Here is a 16,889-nt window from a genome sequence, read left to right on the forward strand (position 1 = left end):
TGCTGCTTCACTGTCACTCCCAAGGCTCAGCTTCGCATCGCAGCTCAGTCTGGCCCTAGACCCCTCTTCCGCCTCCTGTGCGCTCTGTGCCGTGCTGTGTGTGTGCCGTGGCTTCCCTTCTGCGTGGGGTGCCCGTTTTCTTTTCCGCCGCCCCATTCCCAGCAGAGTCCACTTCAGGGTTCAACCGGCATCACTTTTCCTGTCGCCTTCCACTAGCCTTCCTCTTCAGTCAGAATTAACCCTTTTTGTCCTCCCAGGGCCGTTGGTTTATTCATAACTCTACTGTCTCTGTTGTCACACTGTCTGCTGGTTCATTTTATTTGCCCGTCAATTTCTTATGGACGGGACCCCAACCAAGGGTGGTCCTAGGTAAAATGGGTTGGGCAGTTCTGGTACATCTGTTTTTTTAACTAGAAACATAAACCTCTATTTCACAATTTTGTCCTAATTCGCTTTCTAATGAGGTATGTGCTGGGGACATAGTTTAAATACTGGGAAAGCTAAACGCCTGCTGGTGTTTTCCAGGTAGGAAAGGATGTGGTCACTCCAGGGCCCATGTGTTCCTGAGGCTTTCAGGCAGCAGCTGCTGAGTACTTAGCATGCTTCCCAGCACGTGTGTGGGGGGGTAGCCAGTAAAATATTGGTGAATGAATATGCTAGGTACAGTCCCGTGCTGTTCTCAGTTCATCTCAGTCAGGCGGGAGATAGGGACCTCGATTTTGTTTGTTTGTCTATAATGGCTTATTGCCCTCACCATGTATTTTCAAGACTGAGCAGCCATCAACTTGAATTGCTAATGACCTATTTTGTATAATTCCTGTTAAATGCATTTGATGCTGTGAAATTGTTTTTGGTTGCTTAGACTAAGAATTTAATTACCCATTTGGGTTGAATCTGAACTGGTCTCGTTGACAACTTAGCAGTCCTCAGAGGAAGGATTAACTCTCTAGAGATATTACAAATAGTCCTTTTTTAAAAAAAAAATAATTTTTGATTGCGAAAATTTAGATATTAGTACCACTTCTTTACATCTTTCCATATTTCCCATTATAAGCATTTTTAGTTAAAAATAAAAGAACAAAATTATTTAGCAACAAACAACAAATACAGGAAAAATAAATATTTGCATCTCAGAAGATGGCAGCTAACACAGGCCCAGGAAGTTGTAGAGGAAGAGAAATGAATCTGGAGCCTGAGCGTGTGGACTTTACTTTGGTCAAGTCAAGTAGCTCTTTTAAAAAAGTTCACTAGTAATATAAAGCTGCTGTAATAAGTTGGTGTCTGAACTTTGAAAGCTTTAAACGTTAATAAAATCACACCTTGATTGCTATGAAATTGACCATACTTTGAGTGGAACATTCGTCTTAATAAGGAACACTACTCAATAAAATACATTTATTTTAATCTTTGCAGAATTGCCACTTAAGCATTTTTCTCATTTCTTTTATGGTCTGTTAGATTACAGAAAAGAATTGTAATTTCACGTTTAAACCCTGAAGTACTAAGGCAAAATGTCATGTAGTATTCCATATTTGTCATAGGTTTCTTGTTATTTTAGATTTTATTCCTGAGAAAATATACCAAAGGAACATTTTTTTTTTGTTATTGAATATTTTGCTATTCTATATAAAGTTGTAAACCCAACTAAACCGTTCAATTATTCTGTAATCTACCATGTTGATGTACCTTATAAATACAGTTAAGTAGATTTTTAAATTTGCGTGTGAAGGTAGCTTTGAAAATGTGATAGATGTTTTTACTCATTAGTGTAATTAAATTTTGATTAATGTTTAATGCTTCACATGTCTTGTGTTTTTCCTTTGGAGGATTGGATAGCTTTAGTCAAAGCAGCTGCTGCAGCCGCAGCCAAGAATAAAACAGGGAACAAACCTCGAACGAGCGCTAACAGCAATAAAGAGAAAGAGAAGGATGAGCGGAAATGGTTTAAAGTTCCTTCAAAGAAGGAAGAAACTCCAGCTTCTGTAGCCACTCCAGAAGTTGAGAAGAAGGAAGATCTGCCCACGTCTAGTGATACATTTGGTATAAAACATGTTCTTACATTTAGTCCTTCGTCACCTAGTGAATAATGAACAAATCAAGCCCCTTGGCTACCTATAATTTGAACATATAGTTAAATTATTAGGCCTTTCCCCCAGCACAGTATGGTGGTTAACTTTTAGCATTTTACAGATTTGAAAATTAGTGGTCTAACATGGGTACTTGATAATGGATGCCCTCAATATTCTTGAATAGAAATGAGTTAAGATTTTGATTTGTAACTTATTGGTAGTAGGTGTTTGGGTTTTTATTTGTTTTATGTTTCTAAAAAATCTTAAATACTTCTGCAAGTATCTCAATATATAATATGGAAAATGCAGCCAGTCATTCTCTTCCTGCTTGTCTTTCCTGAAGAATAACTGCTTAGTAGTTTTTATTTCTAATATGTCAATCTGTGGAGATTTGTGGGTGTTTTTTTTTTTTTAAGTTTTATGTTAAGCATTAGATTAAAATTCAGTGCAGAGCATTTTTGCTATTTATTTTTAAAAAATGGTGTGTTTTAACTTTGGATGCTATATAAACCCTCATATATGTGTTCTGTTAAAAGTAGGACTTCATGTAGAGAACGTTCCAAAGATGGTCTTTCCACAGCCAGAGAGCACATTGTCAAACAAGAGGAAAAATAATCAAGGCAACTCGTTTCAGGCAAAGAGAGCTCGGCTTAACAAGATCACTGGTAAACTACAATGATTCTTTTGGGGGGTTGGCGGGCTTGATCTTACAGAGGTTTGTTTGTAATAAAGCCGAGTATCTTTTGGGGTAACATAACTGGTTAATTAGAAAGACAGCTCCTCTCTGGTTCTTCAAGGTCAGCTTTTTTCAAAACTGGCAGCTTTTTGTGTTGTGTAATGTGAAGCGATCACCTGTCTTCTACCTACCTCACAGGGGTGTTGTGAGGGTCCATAGGATCAAAGTTACCAAATCCCAGTCTTCAGATCACCTTGATGGTAGGAGTAGTTCCATAAGAATTGAATTGCCTGCTTTTGTCAGCCTGTGGTGACATACTGTCTGAGGTTCTAAATATTTTACATTCTTACTCCATCAGTCTCATTAAACATGGCACCGTATGTGGTTGGAAAGGTGAACACTGAAGCTGTTAATTTCCAATGTAAAAGTATCTGTACGTTTTTAAGGTTTCTATCCTTATGTTCCGGTTGGTCTCTAGAATCTGGTCCTATTTCTCCATGCTTTGTTGTAATTTAGGAAGTGGAGTGTTAGAGCGATGAAAAATACTGGAAACCTGGCCTGGATAGTGTTCATAGAAGGAGGGATTTAAGTCCTAGAATTGGGGCCAGTCGTGCTAGGCCCCATCCCTTCTGAGGCCCATTCAGCCCAATGACTGTCGTCTTTAAAAGAGGTTGTAAACATATGTAACTTTTGTGGGTATTTGTTAAAAGGCAGTTAAAATACTTTATTCAGTCTTATGTTCTTATTTTAAGGACAGAATGGTTTTAGAGCCTTTGACTTAATAAAGCTCTTTAACCTTTATTTGTTGATATTCTTTTAAATAATTTGAAGAAGCTGGGTTTCCTTGTCAGATTCAGGAATAAATGTAACATCTGTCCATGCTCTGAAGAGTGGAAGCCCTCGGTGGCTCTGGAGCTGAGGGTCTTTAGAACCACTGTTTTGTTACAGTGCACATAGAAGTAATATCATTGACTTCAACAGGTGAGACTTCCTTAGGCTTCCCATTGTGAATATGATTTTTGAGCCTTTCTCTGATAAAGGGTATACTTGGTCCCAGGACAGGAAATATTTAAAAATAAGCTCACTCATTCCACCTTTTCTTTAGAAACTATTAACTTTGGAGAAAGCCAGAATAAAATGTTATCCAGGTGATGGTTATGATGGCAACTTGAGACTTCAGTTTTGCGTTATAGTAACGGACCCTAGTGCTGTGCACCGGGGCCGAAGTAGAATAATACTTCCAACCCGTGGGTCCCCGAGATGGGAGCAGCGCTGCCGGAGGAGCCACGATCTAGGATGATGCAGTGACACGGAGCTGATGCGGCCGCCAGCCTCCCAGTGCCGAGTTTTCCTACAGTCTGATGACCTGACTTGATTTTCAGTCAGCGTGCTCATGCCTGTGCCTTACTGAGAAGTTCAAGCTCAACACTTAAAGAAAAAATAAAACAAAACCAGCTCCTTCCACAATGATGCATTACTTCTGCATGACCTTGAAAAGACAGTGGGGAGTGGGAGGAACAGTTCACCATGTGCCTCAAGGAATTCTAATACCGGAGTGTAATAGCCCCCGTGCCCTCTGTGGAGGGATTTGTCTTCTCTGCCCCTGAGAGTCTCAGATGAGCACGTGATAGTTTGGCAGCGGTAGAAAAGCATAAGGTTTTAGAATGTGAACCCATTATAATTTTTTCCTTTTATTCAGAGGATTGAAATGTATGATGATCTTTTGAATAGTTCATCTCTCTGCATCTATTTCTGAGTCACGGTACAGCTATATCATGCAAACAGACAATAGACATTATACGGTTGTCTTTGAAGAGTAAAACTCAAGCTTGCCTCTGTACAGTAAGTTTCGCTTGTAGACCATGAAAACAGATGAAAACTAATTGGAAAATGGCGATTTCTGCAATGGAATTACGGTGCATTTATATTTATCAAGCTCACTTATACTTGTCCTTCTTCCCTTTGCTGCTGAGCGGAATAGGACTGCGACTATAGCAGCGTCTCAGCCTGTTCTGATGATTTCCCCACTGTTTTTAAAATAGTCCAAGCTAGAACTGAGTGGACCAGCCACTGGATACATTTAATTCATGTATTTATTTATTCACTCATATTCTTTCCCATATATACACCCTCCAGAGATTCTAAACCTGATTTCTATGTAGGGAATGGTATAGGATGGCTTTTTTCGTAAGTTTCCAAATAAGTAGAACCTTGAAATGATGGTTGCACAGTGATAGATGTTTTTCTAGAGTTTTGCTTTTCATTATGTAACGTGCCATATGGACACTACAGACTTCATGTATACTGATCTGGAATAGAAAGTTTTACAGAAAGAATCAGGAGTCCAGACTTTCGGACATAATTTCAAGCAAACTGCCAGCAAATTTGAATAGATTTTAAAATACAGGTTGTCAGTAGAGTAGAAGAAATGTCAGCAGTTGGTGTATCTGTTTCTAATAGTTCTAGGAGTGCCTAGAAGTTCAGCCAGCTTAGATTTGTTTGGGCAACTTAAGGAATCTTACGAAGAATTTAAAAAACCCAGAAGTTTGAATTGGCCAGTAATATGTTATTATTGATAATAATATCAGCAATATTTGATTTTTACTACCAGGAAGGATATTGGGTTTTGGAATCCTGGATGAAGCATGGGCCACACACTTAGAGAGTACTCTGCTCTCGCCCTTCCCTTTGCTGTTGCGGGATCTCTGGTCTCTGCTGCTCATTCCTGGTGGCAGCAAGAGACCAACTATGTGCTTTAGAGATGAAGTGCAGAGAACTGAGAAATTGTAACTTTGTGAGTTACAATGTAGCATGATGTAGTTCTCATGAGTGTGTGATATTCTGCTTCTATTTGATATTTAAATAATTTCTTAAGCATTCATTTTGTTAAGATACTCTCTAGATACATTCTTCTGGGGGAGGCCCTATTAGTAATATGTTGATAATACACATCTACAAAGAACTAGAATTAATTTCATTTGTATCCGTGTCCTTCCAGTTCTCATTTCCTGAGGAGATTGCATTTCTCCCCAGAACATTAGGGCCAGGTAATGGATTGTGGACTTCATCTCTGGCAGCAGTAGCCAGAGTCCTCTCCTCAAGCACAGATTTTATTTTTTGTCCCCGTTATTGTTTATAGCTGTCACTCTTTTGTAAGATGGCATGATATAAATATGAAAAACTTTTTATTGATCATATTTGAGACTTGAATTCACTAGATACCAAGTATTATATTTTCTAATCTAATCTTAGGTTTTTTTCATGAAGTGCCCCATTGCTTTCTGTAAGAACATTACAAAGCTTTATTTTTCCTTCACAAACCATTAAGTGGGAATTGCTTTTCATTAATTGGGTTTATAATATTGCAACTTAAATTCACAGAGTGGGACTGAATTATTTTGTTTTTCTAAACATGTAGTACCTTATTTTTAATTTTGTAGTTTGTGATCTAGTCCATCTATTGACAAGATTTAAAAAGGTATTCCCACCACTGGTCTGAAAGGAAGCAAAATGTAAGATATATTTAAGAAATTGAGTAGCAGATATCTATCCTGTTTGACCAGCCCTTCGAAGAAGTAGTATAAGAACTCATGTCTCTAATTATTTCTATTTTTAGTATTATTGATTCTCAAAAATACTAGCTAGAGAAGAAACCCCTAGTGAATGTGGTTTTAAATGTTAAAGAACTACATCATGCTACATCTTTTTCAGCAACCTAAAAATATGTTCAGAAGTTACATTAATATAATTAGGATTGAATTTATGGTTCATAGACTATTTTTATAAAATTATTTATATATTATGTTTTCTCCCATTTAAATCTATACCTGATATTGTGTGACTTGAGCAAATGCTATATGGTTTGTTATATCACACTGGATCAAATACCAGTTCTGACACCAATCATTGATGTAGCCACAGCATAATTTTATATTTCGCCTTTTCTGTTTTAAAGTACAATTCCGAGTGCTAGATATTCAACTTTCCAGTAAAAAAGGTGCTTTTTTGCCTAGTTTAACACTTGGCTGCAGTATTACTTTAAGAATACAATTTTAGCATTTGAATTCTTACTTAGATTCCTAACATTTTGGCAGTTATCTGGAAACGTCAGGAAATGCTGCCTTCTGGCCAACTTGAGTTCTGTGACATTTGGGGGCATCTTTCCCTCCTGTTCAGTGTGCCGTAGACAGTTTCAGTAAAACGTGGTACAGTTGTAGTAAGCTTACTATTAGGTTTCTGATTGTTGCACATCCTTTGAAGCAAAGATTTTGTGTGGCCAACTTTGAAGTGACACAGAAATGATTTTTGGTGACCTTTTCTGTATCTGGTGGCCATAGGCAAAAACAAATACATGCTTTTCATAAACTTGGCTTCCTTGAAGGTACTTGCCAAGTAAATGCCTTTAATTTATAAATTAAAAGCAGAGTTTCACTGTCTTTTTTTTTAAAAAATATATTTTATTGGTTTTTTACAGAGAGGAAGGGAGAGGGATAGAGAGTTAGAAACATCGATGAGAGAGAAACATCGACCAGCTGCCTCCTGCACACCCCCCTACTGGGGATGTGCCTGCAACCAAGGTACATGCCCTTGACCGGAATCGAACCTGGGACCCTTCAGTCCGCAGGCCAACACTCTATCCAGTGAGCCTAACCAGTTAGGGCTCACTGCCTTTTAAAGTTAATTATATTAACTCCAGTTAAAATATTCTGACTTCCAAAATTGAGATTTAGTGGTATGCATTGGAGAAAATTGGAATTCCCAAATTATTTGATCATTTGTAGAATGGGGCTGTAATATTAGGTAAGTTCATATATCAGAGGAAGACATTTTTTACAGAATAAATGTATGTGTGTAGTGCTTTAAGGGTATCTTTAGGAGTAATATCTAAAACTAATTATGTAACCAACTTTCAAATTCTGATTCATTCCTTTGAGTCATTATTAAGGATGTTTGTATTTTTGACAGGTAACCTTTTGTGAATACTTCCTATATATTGAAAAGTATGGGGGATTTCACAATTGCTAAAATTTTGTGAAGTTAATTAGGGTGAAAGTCAACATTTTTTCTAATAAGCAATTTCTGTACAATTTTTCTCAAGGTTTGTTGGCATCCAAAGCTGTTGGGGTGGATGGTGCTGAAAAAAAGGAAGACTACAGTGAAACGGCTCCAATGCTGGAGCAGGTATGAAATGGTAGCATTTGATTTTTTTCAAGGTTCCCAACTGGAATGATCACGGAGCTATAATATCCACGTAATTGAAATTGCCCTTTCGGTCAGATAAGGGAATAGGAAGCTAATTAATTGCTATATTTTTAACTCTGCCTTCTCTGAGGCGTACAAACTACAGACTTCACGTTTATTTTCTATAGACTGACATTAAAGCCTTTGTCTCCAACATTTGAAGGCCTGGAGACAGGCCTCCCAGGGTATAAGTTTCCAGCTGGATCCCTTTGACCAGCTTACAAAAAGACCCTTACACAAATACTTTCCATTTGTGAGTTAAAACAGGGTTTCGGACATCTAATAAAGCTTCTTTTGTAAGAAGTTTCTTTTATATTGTAACGATTGGTGGTGTTAGACTGACTATGTGTTTTACGAATTGATCAATGAGCCATATCTTTTTTGCTAGGATGTATATTTTAATAACTACAAAAAAAGAATTTTAAAAAACTATTATGGGTCTGTCTTTAAACCACCTAATAGAGGAATTTAAAAGTGAAGGTTGCGGTTGCTAGATTTTTGCCTTGGCTGCCTTCAGGTCCCCACAGTCCCTGTACATAATGACCTGCATGCTCTTACATCCTCCAAGGGCTTAACTTCTTGGGCACTGTTAGACTGTCAGAACACAGTCATAGCCATAACTGGATCTCCTTGGTTCTCCTGGTTTAAAATCTGAGCCTTAATGTAGTTTTAATATGTCCTTTTTGTATTACTTTAATTTTCTTTATTAGTAGCCTAATAAAGAAGACTTTAAAATGAGTATCTTTTGCTCTTATTGTTCAGAAAAAGAATCCAAATTTAATTGATATTGTATTGAGTTTTTCAGGGTTATTTTAGGCCTGATTTGATAACAATGCATTGTTTTGGTGCCTCCATTAATGTTGTATTACATGAACAGTTTTTAAAATTGATTCATATGTCAGCAAGTTACACCTTCTGATTTTCTGTGATCATCAAACGGTTAAGTCTTTGCCGTTATTGTCAGTATATCAACCAAATTTTAAGTGACTTTTTTTTACTGTGTATTACTATATTCAACATCCCAAATATAACATCATTTTGTATTTTCACCACTGTTTATAGTATTCTCAGAATGCAATAAATCAGGGATTTGGGTAATAAAATGTTTCTGGAAAATTCATTACAATGTCAATCTTTTGTTATGCACAGTCCTGCTGAGGTGAATGTGAAAATCACTTATACGTGGAGGTTAGTGTAGAGGGCAGCGCCCATTTCAAAAGGAAGAACAGAAACCAACATTTTGAAATTGAGTAAAAAAAGAAAGAAAAATGGAGTGACTCGGCTGTTTCTGGTTGCATAACTTAAAAAATTTTGAGAGTTCTTGCCAGTTTTGTAACAAAGAGACCAATAATCATTAATGAGAACATTGTACATTGTTTAAGGTTTTTAAGGAACGTAATACTATTCCCTCATTTTTTAATTTGTTATTCAGGTTGGTTTCAATGTGAAAATATTTGGAACCAAATTCTTTTTATGCTGTTTGTCCTGCTTCAAAGTAAAAAAGCCGAGTTATAAAATTCTCAATTACGTCTTAGTTGGTATCAACAGCAGGCTAAAGGAGAGGCATTGATTCTCGCTAACCTCTGTTTTTCTAATGAGTAAAATAGTATCACAATGACATAAACTTATAACAGGCCTACAGTCAAAATTTACTATGCTAATAATGGGTTTATTTTATTTACATTAAAAACATTCAAACTCTGTGATCTTGAACCCCAATTCTCAGATTATTAATTACAGATTATTTAATTGTATTAGGGAATTGTTATGTTATATTTACTTTTGGATAAAACCTGCATTAGATGCATAATTAAGTAAGTTTTTAAAATGTTAATTTGTCCTTGTTTAGAAGTTAAGCACCTTATCAAGATACTAATTTAAGTTTTAAAATCTTGTTTTATAACTTTGTAACTCGAGAGTAATGGATGCTGTAGTGATGTCTCTCACATATGTGAAGATGAATAATAAAATTGTTTATTTACAAGTAATGGCTCTAATTACTTTTCTGGCAACACCTTTTATGATAAACTTAGGGACCCTTTCCATTTATGGAGTACCTTTGCAAATGATTCATGTGCACTTACACACATGTGTAATGAGTAAATTCAAGAGTAGAAATGATGACAAATAAATGGGACACTTGACACCAGCCCTTTTATGTGGTTTGTCCACCATGCCATCCAGAGCGTTCAAAGCTGTCCTACTTAATGCCAAATAGACACTTTTTCCCACCAAAATGTGAGTGCCTTGTATTTTAATGGGAACAGAACGCTGTTTGGTCCCCAGCAATGATCTTTCATATTCTGGAAAACTGCAGACACAGGTCCGATGGTCATCCCTCACAAAAGACATGGAAGTTGAAAGTTTCTGAGGGACAAGTACATTGTTCAGAGTGCTAGCAACTTGATTTTTTATAGAGGCCTATCTGAGTGTAGATATTTAAAAAGTGTATCTTATATTCTCATAAGAATATCAAAATGAAATACAGTACAGCATTCTAACACCACAGATTACAAATCCATCCAATGTGGCTATTTTCTGTTATCAATGGACACATTCACATACATTTTTACACAGGTAGGACATTGTATTGCCAAATAAAGAACTGACAAAGTTCCAATTCTTTTTTAAAAGTATCAGTTGGCAGGAAGAAGGTAAAAACTCTCATCTAAGAATGCGACGTATTTTGTTTTTAAATCCAATGTTTTTAACTTACACTTGGTTTTACTCCTTGGTTTTTTTTTGTTGTTGTTGGCTTGTTTTGTATTGTTTTTAGTCTTTTAACTCTGTACTGCTGGTGGCTTTGATTTCATGATGCATTATGCTTATGAAACTCTAGCTTTCAGCACTAAAATGAGTTAAAGATAATGTTTCGTTAATTTGATCATTGTTTTCCTGTTGAGATCTTTCTTTAAAGGGAAACTGTCCACTTAGACTTCTACATTCAACTTAATAAAGGAAATTATAAGAAAACACCTGAAAGTCAAAGGTTTAAATGAATTTCTTTAATGCTCTAAGACATGAAAATGCTGTTTATTTACTTAATTATTATGAATGTCATTGGGAATTATGGCTTCAAAAGATGTATATTTCAGTTTAATACTGAAAATATTTGTCCAGTAAGATCACATTTTTATATTCTGAGATTACGAATAATACATTTTTTAAAGCCAAATTTAGACAAAGTTGACAGCATCCCTTTAAAGACAACCTATTCAACTTTTAGTTAATAATTTGTGGGGTTCTTTTTGGTTTTTCATTTGTAATAGAAATGTTATATGTTGCTTAACAATGTTTTTGGATACTAAAGTTGCTTAACAGTCAAAATAGAGTGCAAGAACAAAAATGAAGAAACCAAAATAAAAATATCAATTTTTTATTATTTATTCAGGCGATTTCACCTAAACCTCAAAGTCAGAAAAAAAATGAAGCTGACATTATCAGTTCTGCCAACACTCAGAAACCTGCACTGTTATCCTCAACCTTGTCTTCAGGGAAGGCTCGCAGCAAGAAATGCAAACATGAATCTGGAGATCCTTCTGGGTGTCTAAAGCCCCCTAAATCACCACTTCCCCCAGAGTTAACACAAGTCGAGGATCTGACGCTTGTATCTCAGCTCTCTTCTTCAGTGATAAATAAAACTAGTGAGCACAGATTTTTAAGAAATAGTTCCTTATCCTATAAGATACCTGGAAAACAGTTTGGTTGTAGATATATTGTATTTCTATGAGGTTGCTTTTTAAACATTCAGACTTAAGTGGCTATGATAGGGAAGCTTGCAACTATTTCAGGGGCACAAACTGTAGACATTTCTGACGGATGTATTGTTCAGAGACTACTGCTGGTTGAGAAACCTTACCCTGTAATACCGCAAATTCCACTCTAGCTTGATCCTCTTCAACTAATAATCCAAGTACAACGAGAGGCCTGATTCATTACAAAAAACAACATAGAAGACCCATGGCCAGTCTTTTTCCTGAAGTCCTAAGACTATTCTTATGGATAGATGTAGGTGTCCCCACTTTCAGGGTCCCCGTCTGCAGTTCATTTTGTTCATTCTTATTCTAGTAGTTAGAGTGCAAATTTCAGTTATTACTAATGAAAGAAGAATAGTTTTTGATCTTATTTTTAAAGGTTTTACTGTTCTAATACCATTAATCGTTCAAGAGTTAATTTAGCCTTTTTAAAAATAGCCTTTCAACACGGGTTTGGCTGTAGGTAAGACATTTGTGCTGACTCTTGCTCATATGAGTTTGGTATTAGAAGTTAGAAAAATATGAAAACCAGTTACCCTGGGAAGTCACTTGGTAAAGGACCATTTCCAGTGAATTAGTCCCTGATTAGTAAGTGAGCATTACATGCTTCCCTTCGGATTCTTCTGCAATAATTGAAAATGTTGGCATTGAGAAGACTGTTTCAACCAAATACATTACTCTCCTCTTCCATTCAGTTGCCATATTTTCTACTAAGCCACATTTATCCATCTTTTACACTTTTTTGTTTTGATTTTGTTCTTTTTAATAAATGGGTAGAAAGGATGGGAACAGAAAAACTCAAATGTTTCCTCATTATAGCACTTAGCATGAAATAATGTTAGTAGTGGCAACAATGTCACATGACATTAAGTATTTCATTTTGAAATTGTTTTGTATTTTGGTATTATAACCACAATGTGGCAGCAATTGAATTTTATTAAATTATCACCTTTTTTATTTCAATTTTTGTAAAATTACTTTTGAATACCCAAAGCATCAACCTCTTTAGACCACTTATTTCCTCATAAATTAATGTGACTGTACTGGCCTTATGTAATCCTGCCTGTTGGAAATAACCAAGCGTTTACATGCCATATCAAAGGAAGAAAATTAAAGGTTGCAAAAAGGAATTTTCAAACTTGTGTTATTTAGCTAGAAGATGCTTGCTTATATGACTCACCAAGTTATTAAAAACAAAACACAGAAGGGCAAGAGTAGGGTCATTTTAAGATCTTGATTATTTCCCCATAAGAGGTATTAAAGCTCTGTTCAATTTTTTTTAATGAATCAGGCCCAAATATATGCTTATAAAAATCCATTTAGGGGAATGAGGGTGGGATGAAATTATTTACATTTTTTTTTTTTTTTTTACTTTGGCAAGTAAAGCACTAACTACGATGCATGTCCGATATTTGTCACCCATGCCCCTGCCTCTTTTCCCCCATAGAGTTTCTAGATTTGTAATGTAGCAGAAGGGATATATATTTTTTAATCTTTGGCTGTACAGAGACGATTTTCCCAAAGGAAAAATGGCAACTAACACGACAATCTACAATTAGAGAATTAACTGTAGTCTGTCCTGTGGGGACGCTACCTGAAATTTATGTTCCCTGTTCTCTTCTTTTGATACTAGTAGGCTTTGCTTTTAGAAGTTGTGATGAACTCTTTGTGAGGGCACACTTTTTGCCTTTGATTACCTTCGGAACATGCCGTTCCTTGTGGATACCTTACAGCATCAGAGGGCAGTATATAATGCCTTTTCCCACTTATCTCAAATATTATAAGATGAACCCGGCATGTGTCTGCTTCGTGAACATTGAAGATTTTTTTCTAGGTTCTCCACAGTCTGTGAGCCCCCCTAGACCTTCCAAGCATAGCGAGCGGAGGAGAAGATCGCAGCGCCTGGCCACCTTGCCCGTGCCTGATGATTCAGGAGAAAAGGTGTCTCCTCCCTCTCCAGCCGCTGATGGCAGAGTCTTCTCCATCAGTGCTCAGAGTCAGCAGGCGACCTCAGTACCAGAGGGTAATGTATATTGATTTCCTACAGAGCCACACGTAAAGGAAGATAAAGTACTAAGAGACAAAGACTTAAAATACGAAGAAGTTTCTGCTTCTTCTTTCTTACGTCTTTTGGACTTTTAAGAACTTCGTGTATTCTACAAATAGTTACGGAGTGCTGCTTTGTGCCAGGCATTGTTTAGCTCACGTAACATTTAAATCCACGTGGATATGAACTGAGCCAGTTTATCGGTGTTAATATTCTATCACATTCTGTATTTTGTGTAGTGCCTGATGTTGCACATTTGTCGCTTGAGAAGCTGGGACCCTGTCTCCCTCTTGACTTAAGTCGTGGTTTGGAAGTCACAGCACCGCTAGCTCCAGATCCCTCTTACCATAATGAGTGTGCCAGGGCAGACAAGGAAGATACGCAGATGCTCACAAATCCTTCTTCCAGAGCAGTACCTGACGGAAGAGGAGCCCCGACAGCCTCAGGTAACAGTTCATTTTATGAGCAGCTAGGCTTGCATTTATAGGCTGTAAACATTGGCATATGTAATTCTCTTAAAAAACACTTTTATGTAATGTCTGTGGGAGATAGGGTCTCTCTCTCTGTTTAAAGTTCTTTTGTGCCATCATATGCTATCATATGCCCCGGACATATTTCTTACTTTGTCACTTTAATCTGCTTCTCCCTGCCTCTCTCGATTTCTTTTTCTTTCTAATTTTAATTTTCTTAAAATTTTTCAATTACAGTTGACATTCAATTTTATATTAGTTTCAGGTGTACAGAATAGTGATTAGACATTTATATAACTTATGAAGCAATACCCACTGTAAGTCTAGTAGTTACCTGGCACCATGCATAAATATTACAATATCATTGACTTTATACCCCTGTGTTGTACTTTACATTCCCATGACTGTTTTGTAATTGCCAATTGGAACTTCTAATCCCTTCACCTTTTTAACCCCCTCCTAACCCCTGTCCACTGGCAATCATCAGTTCTCTATATCTATGAGTGTGTTTCTGTTTTATTTATTCATTTATTTTGTTTTTTAGATTTCCACTATTACTAAAATCATATGGTATTTGTCTTCTCTGACTGATTTATTTCAATTAACATAATACCCTCCAGGTCTGTTCATGTAGTGCAGATGGTAAGATTTTATTTTTTATGGCTGAGTATATTTCATTGTATGTATGTACCACATCTTTATACAGTCATCTATATAGTAGGCACTTGGGTCTTGTTTTCTTATCCATTCAGCCACCCAGTGTCTTTTGATTGGATCATTTAATCCATTTACATTTAAAGTAATTATTGGTAGGAATGTAGTTATTTCCATTTTATTATTCCTATTTTTAATTTTTATTTTTCTTCTTAAATAAATACCTTTACAATTTCCTATAATACTGGTTTGATGGTGATGGACTCCATCTGCTTTTCCTTATTTTGGAAGCTCTTTATCTTTCCTTCAATTCTAAAACGTAGCTTTGCTGAGTAGAGTAATCTTGGTGGCAGGTCCTTGCTTTTCATCACTTGGAATATTCCTTGCCAGTTCCTCTGGCTACAGAGTTTCTGTTGGCCAATCAGCCGGAAGTCTTAGGAATTTGTTTCTGTACATAACCAACTGCTTTTTTCCTGCTGCTTGGTCTTTAACCTTTGGCATTTTAACTATGATGTGTCTTGGTGTGGACCTCAGTGTGTTCAGTGGTGCAGACGCCCTAGTCACCTGAGTTGGTGCTCCAGGGTGTTCTTTGTGTGGGTTGTGTGCCCTAGTTGAGCCTTGATTGCTGTTGGCATATCGTGGGTGACATTGACCCTCAGGCTGACTGGCGGTGAGGACTGGCTGTGACTCTAGCTAGTGTGCAGGGGCTGGCCCCATGGAGTGGATTTACTTTAGCAGGACTCTGGTGCCTGAGGAGTCTACCCTTTGGGCGTGTCCTTTGTGGAGCTAAATGGGGGGTGATCTAAAGCAGGCCACTGGGTGTGTTGCTTCTGGGGCCTGGTCCCCCCCAACTGCCCTCCCCTGCAGGCCTGGTTGCCCCCAATTGCCCTCCCCTGCTGGCCTGGTTGCCCCCAATTGCCCTCTTCTGCTGGCCTGGTCACCCCTAACTGCCCTCCCCTGGTGGCTTCATCTCCCACAACTGCCCTCCCCTGCCGGCCATCTTGTGGCTGTAGGCCCTGCCATCTTTGAGGGTGTGGCAGTCTATTAGTATATTCCCTCCTTATTGGCTATGGGCGCTGCCATCTTTGTGGGTGGGGCAGTCAATTAGCATATTCCCTCTTTATTAGATAGGGTAATAAAAGGGTAATATGCAAATAGGCCAAACAGCAGAACTGAACAACCAATCAAAGCATAATATGCTAATGATATGCTAAGGCTGCTCAACTGCTTGCTATGATGTGCACTGACCACCAAGGGGCAGATGGTCAGTCTGATCAACCAGTTGCTATGACGTCCACTGACCACCAGGGGGCAGATGCTCCAACTGGTAGGTTAGCTTGCTGCTGGGATCTGGCTGATTGGGACTGAGTGAGATGGGCCGGATACTCCCTAGAGCCCTCCTACGGTCCCTCCCTGGCCCAATCGTGCATCGTGCACTGGTGGGGTCTCTAAGCCTGGCCTGTGCCCTCTTACAATCCGGGACCCTCAGAGGATGTTGGAGAGCCAGTTTCAGCTTGATCCCATAGGCCACTCCCCTTGGGAGAGCACCTGATGCAGGGCTCATGGCTGGCAAGTGCTGCTGTGGCAGCGCAAGCCTCTCCCTATCGGGACTGATTGGGTGCGAGCCTGCAGCAGGCACATGCAGGTGGCGTTGGACTGCGGGTTTCAGCCTGATCCCTGCAGGCCACCCAGAGGGACCCCACCCGTGCACAAATTCGTGCACCGAGCCTCTAGTATCTATATAGATACAGTAATAAGACAGAAAGATAAACCAGTATACATAGCTCTGCAATAACTAAGAGGTGTGTTAGCCAGCTTAAATGTCCTGAAATGTCTAAGTAGTGATTGTGCATGCACATCCTTGATTCAGGTGCTTTAGCTTCTAATTGGAGTATTGACCTCATCTTTTTTTTTTCCAGAATGTCTTACAAATTTGTGGAAATATGCCTAATTACCATTGGAGTGTGGTTCTTGTTT

At 37.9% G+C, this 16,889-nt stretch overlaps 1 protein-coding gene across 12 annotated transcripts in view; it reads left to right on the forward strand.

Moving 5' to 3' along the window:
- Positions 1 to 16,889, forward strand: part of PHF20L1 (PHD finger protein 20 like 1) — a 55,776-nt gene that overhangs the window by 25,683 nt on the left and 13,204 nt on the right. For 7 of the 12 annotated variants that reach the window (XM_059672330.1, XM_059672329.1, XM_059672333.1 and 4 more), the window contains 6 exons: positions 1,827 to 2,040; positions 2,606 to 2,734; positions 7,844 to 7,926; positions 11,378 to 11,630; positions 13,576 to 13,764; positions 14,028 to 14,234. In XM_059672330.1, the coding sequence (XP_059528313.1) occupies positions 1,827 to 2,040; positions 2,606 to 2,734; positions 7,844 to 7,926; positions 11,378 to 11,630; positions 13,576 to 13,764; positions 14,028 to 14,234 (1,075 nt within the window). The remainder of the gene's footprint in view (positions 1 to 1,826; positions 2,041 to 2,605; positions 2,735 to 7,843; positions 7,927 to 11,377; positions 11,631 to 13,575; positions 13,765 to 14,027; positions 14,235 to 16,889) is intronic. The other 5 variants (XM_059672331.1, XM_059672334.1, XM_059672336.1 and 2 more) reach the window with 3 other exon arrangements.

Source organism: Myotis daubentonii, chromosome 17 (genome assembly GCF_963259705.1).
Source record: "Myotis daubentonii chromosome 17, mMyoDau2.1, whole genome shotgun sequence".
NCBI classification, from domain to species: Eukaryota; Metazoa; Chordata; class Mammalia; order Chiroptera; family Vespertilionidae; genus Myotis; species Myotis daubentonii.